This window comes from Cebidichthys violaceus, unplaced genomic scaffold, assembly GCF_023349555.1.
Source record: "Cebidichthys violaceus isolate CVI_PGR_0920_01 unplaced genomic scaffold, fCebVio1.0.p SCAF_1, whole genome shotgun sequence".
Lineage (NCBI taxonomy): Eukaryota > Metazoa > Chordata > Actinopteri > Perciformes > Stichaeidae > Cebidichthys > Cebidichthys violaceus.
The window spans coordinates 14,737,565-14,746,209 of record NW_027176262.1 but is presented as its reverse complement, the minus strand read 5'-3'; the positions used below and the strand labels follow the sequence as shown (position 1 = coordinate 14,746,209).

Genomic DNA, 8,645 nt, shown 5'->3' with positions numbered 1-8,645 from the left:
AGTTTAAGACACTTCCACATTGGCTTCACTTTTTAGAACCAATCATTGCCACCTAATTGTAATTCAAGTGGTCTTAGCGTAACTAGACTTTAAGATATCTAGCCTGTGACAGGAGAATTTTGCCAGTCATAGGTCATTTCAGAGAGGGCGTTCCTATTGGCTGTTCTATAAATGCAGTAGCACTCAAACTTCCCTACAACACTATTGTTTGTGTTTTTTTCCGAGAATGACCTGCCTTACTCTGCCTCTGATTGGCTTACTTTGATATTCTTACTATTACCGTAACAAATCTCACTCATCACGCATAAAACTAACCTACCCAACCAACAAAGTCAACCAGTACTATCCAATCAGAGGCCAAATAGAGTGGGTCATGAATTCACAATCCTTGAAAAAAAAGGCTTAGACTATGAATAGGTAAAGCCTGTTTCAGTGGCAGAATTCGGCAGAATAAGTTGCTATTCCACCATTGGCAACAATCAAATCAACACAAAAAAGGAAGACAAACTCAAAGAGTGTCCAACAATAAATCCAATAAAATAAATGTCAACTGCAAAGCGTTTCAGAGAAGGAGAGAAAATGTTGCGAATAGTTTAGCCTTATGCTAACCTAAGCCAAAAGCTCAGGGCTGCAGCTATGTAGCTGGCTAGAGCCTTGAATCTAAACGTAACAGTTAATGTCATAAGGTAGGTAAGTCTGCCCACTCCACCGAGTTTGAGTGGACTTATTAGTCTCGCACTTTAACACGAAACAGCGGTTTCTCGATTAAAAAATAATTGATGAATAAGTGCAGCGGGGGGACTAACAATTAGCCAATCAGCACCAGTCTGGGACAAATGCTGTTGTCAAGCCATTGTTAAGAATTGTCAGCTGTGCGCTGGAGCGGAGGAGTAAAAATAACAATGGAGGTCGCTAATATAGAGGACTGCTATCGAGGCTGTTGTGAATCGATTAAAAGTACCGAACAGCACTCAACTTTGATGTCTGGAAACATTAATTACTTACCTCTGTCATACTACTATGAGATGCCTGCATAGCTTTGACACCGTGGCGTCTTAATTGGCATATCAAAGTCCCTTTTCTCTACTCTTCTCAAGCCTTCCTCATTTGTGTCTTTAACCTTAACGTTAAGCTTTGTTTGTCACCTTTTTACTTTATAATTCATCCACCCCATGAGGGGGGACAGTCGACTCCATGCTTTGCAAAGTTTGTGCGTTGGCATGTTATGTTGAACGCAAGGCCTACATCCCACACAGTGAAGAGGTGTTCATGTGCACCTGGGACAGTGTGGCCTATAAAGCTCTACGTATGGTGAGATGGCTTTGTGAGTGTGTCTCCCAAAGTTATAGGCAAGCAAGAAAAGACCATCCCATACTCCAGACGCAACGTTGCAGTGTTGGTGGCCTTATTCTGTGGGGTGCGTGTCGAGGACATATGTACCCCCAGGTTGTAGTCAATACCTTGCTCGGTAGAACAGTACTGGACTGGTGAAAAGGGTGCGCTGTTTATCACAGCAGGGTGTGCATTTATCGGGCTCCACCCCTGTTCTGCTCAAAGTCTGTGTGAGTTAAAGAAAAGGTTAAGATAGCACAGGTGGAGCCCTCTACCAAGAGGGGCGGCGGGGTCTGTCCCACACTGCTCGTTGAAGAGGGTGTAGGATGGCAGACAGTTTTGTGAACTGCCTAATATACTGTAAGAACCGCACATATTTGGGTAGATGCGTCCTGATTAGCCAGCTATGCTAATGCAAATTTTTAGTGGGTTGAATAGGGCTTGTGTTTGGATACAATATTGTAACCTTTATTACTGGAAAGGGTCCTACAAGAGCTTCAAAGTTACCCTTTTAAAAAAAGTGGAGGCCTGGTATGATTAACACAACCAAAATAATTCAAAACAATTGAATTTCTAAATTTCAAGATGTTAGCATCAGATCATGCAGTCAACATCCTAAACCCTATACATTTTACACATTTTAAATGCCTTAGTACTTTGACCCTGTGTATAGGATGTGCAATAAAAAGTTTATTCTCCCAGAATAGAATACATTAGCACACAGTATTTTGGTTGAAATCCAAAACTAAAGCTCACAGGTACAGCAAGGTAGCAGATAAGCTCAATATTTACCCCAAAAACTGAGCCTCAGACACTCCAGAGAATAAATATCTTTATATCGTCTAAATATAAATTAAAGTGATATGCTCCTTGTACTTATATGTTCTTGTACACAACAGTTGCAATGCTGTGATATCCATACAAACAACGGGTTAATTTATGGCTTGTCACTTCTTTTCTTTTCCCATTAGGTGCTGTTTTGTATTCTTTTCTGGCTTCAGTAAAATAATGTAACATTTTGGAGCAAACAGGCAGAACAACAAGCCAAAGCTGGAAGCCAGAATGGCAAACGACTCCACTGCATCTGCATAATTTCCAGGAGAGCTGATATAAGCAGGAATAAATGCTAGCCAGACAGCACAGAAGATCAGCATGCTGAAAGTGATGAACTTGGCCTCGTTGAAGTTGCCTGGCAACGTACGGGCTAGAAAAGCCAGTACAAAGCAAAGACAGGCCTGTAAACCAATATATCCCAGAACACACCAGAATGCAATGCTGGAGCCCACACTGCACTCCAGTATGATCTTTGAGCGTTCATATTGTGTATTTGGAGATGGAGAAGGGGGAGCATCAATGAGCCAGGCAGCGCAGATAACAACCTGAATTAGAGTACTCATGAAGATAATGGCTCTCTGCTGTTTGGGCCCCAGCCACTTCATGATGTTGTCCCCTGGCCTGGTGGCAGTGAAAGCAGCCAACACCACCAGGGTCTTCCCCAGGATGCAGGAGATGCAAAGTGAAAAAGTGATGCTAAAGGCAGTGTGGCGCAGCATGCAGGACAAAAAGGTTGGTTCTCCAATGAACAACAAGGAACACAGGAAACACAGAGTCAGAGCGAACAGGATGAAGAAGCTAAGTTCAGAGTTATTCACACGGACGATGACTGTGTTTCTATGATAGAAAAAGACTGCAAATACAGCTATAGTGAGGCAGGCACCCACCACAGCGATCACTGTCAGGCTTATACCCAAGGAATCATAGGCCAAGAACTCCACCTCTTTTGGGATGCAGGCTGCTCTGTCGTTGTTTGACCAGAAGTCCTCAGGACAAAGTGAGCACTCTATTGAATCTAGGGAAGATGGTCAAAAAAAGAGTAGTTCAAACATTCAGTATTCAAATATTACTTGGTAATAGAATATAGATTTGAATTAAGGATGTGTACAATTTGTATACCCTTGCTACCTTGCTACACTTGCAAACTACACCAGAAATACTAGTTGGTTAAACTTGTTATTTTGTTCATGTTCACATTTAAATAACATTTTGACATATGCTATCTGAGCTCTTGCTTGAGAGGCTGCTCCTCCTGCAACAGCGGCGACTCTCTGCTCTGATATTAACTCATCAGCCCTAATTTGAATTGTCATTATTTTTATGGCTTGGTTTTGAGCTCACTTGTCTGATTGCTAATTTTGCCACTATCACATGGTACACAGTCAAAGCAGCAGACAGGCTCCCCACGACGGACAGCCTTCCGGGACCCTGGAAGACAGCTGGCACTGCATACAGACACTGGCACCTGGGAGCAAATAATGGCTTTCAGCTCTACAGTGTGAAAGGAGTCTGCAGAATATATATATATATATATATATATATATATATATATATATATATATATATATATATATATATATAGGGAGGCATTATTATATCACCAAACAAGTCACTCTGTATGGTGGGCTTTGAACTGTTTACGGAATACAAAGAGACTCACATAAGATCCAGCTCGTTCTGCCCACCTGACTTACCTCCACCTCAACCTACAGAACTTCAACAGTTGGCATCTGAAGGTAAAAACACAGTGGGAGCAGCTTGCCTCACTCTGATGCCCTGCCCACATTATCCTGTCCTCCTGGATCAGCAGCTCCTCTCCGGCAGGCTTGGTTCCATCAAACAACCCCACGTTGACAAATTCAATGTTACCGCCCGTGCCTCTCTGCCAGTTGAGGATATCATAATATGGTATGGAGTCTCCCTTCAGGTCAAAGTTTACCTCCTCCTCTGCCATGTTAAATTTCACTTCCTGGAGGTAGTACTGGAGCTGGAAAACCAATAGATCATATTCTGCAAAATAAACGTCAAACACGATTTACATCACAATAACAGTAAGAAGACTGAACTATACCTGCCAGGGGTATATGTTGTTGTTTTGAGCACATGAGTTGTTTCGGAAAGGGCCAGTGCCTGGTTTACAGAGAAGAAGATTGTGCAGGGAATGAGCAACTGCATATACAGCTTTATAGACATTATAAGCCACCCTAGGGCTGGATGTATTCATGTAGGCTGAATGCTGCTCCAACAGGGACTCCTGCCCTGAGCATGGAGGAAACTGGGAGCCAGGCGACGGAGAAGGATTGCAGCCATACAGGGCCTCCCACAGCTCCTTAACCAGAGTATTATTTGGATACATCTGAGGGTTAACTGTCTGCAGGTAGAGACTGAGTCTGGAGATATGTCCTTTTCGTATGCCAAACCCGATGGTGCCCCCAAGGTAGGGGTAAAACTCGCTGCCCGTAAAGACAGATGCTGTGACCCAGGCCTCACTAGCCACCCACTGGATTCCAGTGATGTTCTGTGTCATGTAGTCCCTCAAAAAAGGTGTCATCTCTCCCTCAGCTGAAAATACCACCACCACTTTTGCTGAAGAGAAACGCATCACCTTTACAGAGATGCAGATGATGAAGGAGGAAAGTTTCATAAGAGAGAAGGCAGAGAGAAGGCAAAAAAGAAAGCAGATGAAAACTAAGTGACATTCAACAAAACACATAAGTGCATGATGTTAAATAACTGCATTTATTAAGGTCACTATATGTAGGATTTAAAATTTGTCTCGTGGTAATATACCAAAATACACTTTGGCAAACAGTGCATGCAAATACCCGCCTCCCCTCCAAAGCTCCAACCTGGGGACGCTGGAATAATGGGCTGAAAGCAACACATAGACTTCTACTAATTTCACCAGGGATGTCTATTTTTTATTACAAATTAACATGAAATTCCCTACATATGGGCTGACACTGATGTGTTATCAGCAACTACTATAAAAGGGTCTTGGGGTGAATAAAAACTGTCTAGTGCTTTGAAACTTAATTCACTGTGTTGCATCTACCTCCATGATCTCCAGAGCCCTCTGGCGATTGTAGAGCAGAGGGATCATTTCTTGGTACGCCACACACACTTTAGTATCCTGTAATTCTCTCAGTAAACCTTGCACAGCAAATCGGCCGTACTCATGGTCCCCTCGCACCAGCCCCACCCAGGTCCATTTGAAGCGTACCAGCAGCTGAGCAATGGCTTTCACCTGGGTTCAACAGCAGAGAGTGGCAACTCACTCAAAACACGTCATAAAAAAGAGTGACATGTTAATATTATTCTATAGTCTATAAGTTATTTTCTCTTGTATTGCACTACCAGGCAACAGAAATATATGACAATTTCAAGAAATGCCTTTTTACACTGAAATATGTTAAACCCTCACCTGATAGTCATCATTAGGGATTACTCTGAAAAAGGTGGGATATTCTCTTCTGTCAGTGAGACAGGCACATGAAGAAAAGTAGCTGATCTGTGTAAACAAATTTAAGTAAAGTAAAACCAAATTGTAGGGTAATATGCTCATGTTTTGGGGGGATTAAGAAGAAAAGAGTCATCTTTACCATTGGAATTCTGAATGGCTGCAGGATTCTTGACACCACAATAGACTGAGCAGAACCAGATTCCCCAACCACAGCAAGGAGCGGAGAAGCCCCTTGGCACATGGGGGAGTCATCCTCGCTCAGCCCGTTCAACACAGCCAGAGCAGCCCTCTGGCCGGTCAGTGGATACGCACATGAATCAAATATTTTGTACCCAAGGGTGTAATTTGGCAACAGGTCTGCACTCTGATTTATCTCCTCCACTGCCAGCCTCATAGTCTGGGCCCAGCGGAAAGCCCTGGGATCAAAGCTGCAGACACAGATGCACACACCACACATTAATTAAAGGCATATATAATTTTTTAAGTTGAAGTTAGTCTGATTTGAATCTTTGCATCTATCTTGTGAAAAAGTAACAGATTGGTTTCTTTTTGCTTAGTCCACATTTTCAAAACCTTTTTTTTACTAATATGTTACTAAGATATGTCTAAAGTAATGATTTATTCGATACGTCTTTAATTTTTGCTATATTATTTTAGATATTATCTTGAAAGACCCATATGATGTGAAATTAATATCAGTGGAAAATAGACACATGGTCAATTGCTACACTTCCAAGTTATTAATTAAAATTGATTGCTGTGTACTCCAAATTTGAATAATACCAAACTACATAGTTCTTGGAATCTTCTAGGGAATAATTAAGGAAAATATTAGGATACATTATGACTTTTTCTGTCTCTCTCTGGAACTTTATGTTCTTTGTTATGAATATCTAACTCAAACTCAAAGTGCAATTCAGTTCAAGCCATCGCTTTATATTATGTTTTCTCACGTCAGGCAAATTATCACTGTATAGTAAAACCTGGTGGATAAAAATGCATTAATTGAAGCAAAAGTTTGAAATCAGACACCATTTGATTGAGAAAAAGTAAGTTACATACACCCACTATGATTTACACATATATCAAACTTACCCATTACACTTCACTGGCAGTGCTCTGTAAGTACAGTTGAGGTCTGGCATCTCCTGGTTATAGTGCAGTGGGAAGATCCCTCCAATAACATAGTCACCCTTGGCCACAAAGCTTGGCTGAAAGCTGTTTTGAAGTGTGCAGAATTTGGCTGCAGATGGTGGTGAAGAGGTAAAGCTGGAAATTAGGTTACAAGATATAGTGAGGAAACAGAGAGAGTAAAGCAAGGGAAATAACACAAGTAGAGTCATATTGTTCACACATCCCTAAAGAGAGTGAGAGACAGAGAGATATTAGGCAAGATATATGCAGTATGTGACCCTCTTATTCTTACATCTTATTAATGGCAAAGTGGCGCTGGATTGGATATCAGCAGCCCCGCCTGATTTACTAAAGAGAGGTAATGCAGACTGAATGATGCAAATAAATGATATAACAGGACATTGATACAAGAGATAGGATTTCCAATTAAAAAAGACTTTCAACTTACTTTCTAGTTTACAACACCTAGTTAGAACTAATTTAGTCAAATGTGATAAATCTTACTTACTTGTGGGTTATATTGATTCAGTCTGGATTAAACTGTTTCATAGAAGTGTTAATTAAAATCTATGGTAATTTTAGAGGGTGTAGATTGTGGCAATATCGAATGGTATTGCCTTATACTGAGGTATTTCAAATAATGGGTTGACCATTCCAGACAAACTGGTTATCACAGGGTTGGTGGTTCAATCCCTAAGCAAGCTTCTCTTCGATTCAGTTTATCATTTTTATAAACAGGATCTCAAGGCGCAACTGAGGGAGGAGAGTGTCTTGTTTGGGAACCTTAGAATTGCATCTCTGCTCTTTGTAGATGATGATGTTCTGTACACATCTGGTCCATCAGACCTTCAGCAAGCACTGGGGTGGATTACATGTGAGTGTGAAGTGGATGACAGTCATTACCTCCAAACCAATGCGTCAATGCTGGTAAATTATGAATGGCGGTCCCCAGGTTGAGAGTGAGTCATTGCCCCAAGCGAGGGAGTTCAATTACTAAGGGGTCTTGTTCATCAGCGAGGGTAAAATGGAGCATGAGATGAACAGGCGGTTTTGTGTGGCATCAGCAGTGATGCGGGGGTTGTACCGGACCGTTGTGGTAAAGAGGGGGCTAAGCCGGAAGGCAAAGTCTAAATTTACCAGTCCATCTAGGTTCTGACCGTGACCTATGGTCGTGAGCTTTGGGATGTGACCGAAATAATGACATTGCGGATACAAGCAGGGTGGGTGGGACGAATAATGAGTACAATCAAATACATATCACAGCCTTCTTCTGCACATTTAATTCTTCTGCAATGTTTGCCCAGTAGTGCGTAACATTAGTACACAACCAGTACCGCCATGGCATTCTAACAACATGACTGGTAGATGATTTCTTCTCATCTGCTATATTATGCCCTGCTTTTGCAGGACATGAACATTGTATAGATGAATCACAGCACCTTCTTTTTGACGCATCAAAAAAGCAAGCTGCAATGGCAAGGAAAACCAAGACTTGAGAAAAGCAACGGCACAGGTGCGGCAGGGCCCCCACGCAGGCTCCGCCCTCTACTGGACTCTATGGACATAACATCTACCACAATGTGGTCAAGAATGTCAATTTGAGAGGGCAAGCTGGGGCATCAGACTGAGGAGATGCCAGTGTGGTTTAGAACAGTGATTCTTAACCATGGGGCCTCAGCCCAATCGTGGGCCCCATGGCCACCTAGAGGGCCGCAGAAAACTTTCAGTTTTGCACCTGTGGACCGCGAGGGCCGTGGGACTGCATAGGTTATCAATTGAAGACACCAGAGATATTACTGTTATCCATGACGTCAGTTGTTTAACAAGCTCCAATAAGCAGAAGAAGACACTCAGCTAGCCGCTAGCCTGTAGCGAAAGTTAT

General features: G+C 42.1%; 1 protein-coding gene across 1 annotated transcript; it reads right to left on the bottom strand.

The window, feature by feature from the left end:
• Positions 1–2,279: 2,279 nt before the first annotated feature.
• On the bottom strand, positions 2,280–8,103 carry LOC137892451 (extracellular calcium-sensing receptor-like). The gene is made up of 11 exons (XM_068737618.1): positions 8,098–8,103; positions 7,758–7,939; positions 6,725–6,898; positions 5,769–6,057; positions 5,591–5,677; positions 5,222–5,413; positions 4,502–4,771; positions 4,238–4,441; positions 3,934–4,153; positions 3,508–3,624; positions 2,280–3,181 (listed from the first exon to the last, which is right to left on the bottom strand). The coding sequence occupies exons 1-11, from the start codon at positions 8,101–8,103 to the stop codon at positions 2,280–2,282; spliced, it is 2,643 nt and encodes an 880-aa protein (XP_068593719.1).
• Between the last annotated feature and the right edge of the window lie 542 nt (positions 8,104–8,645).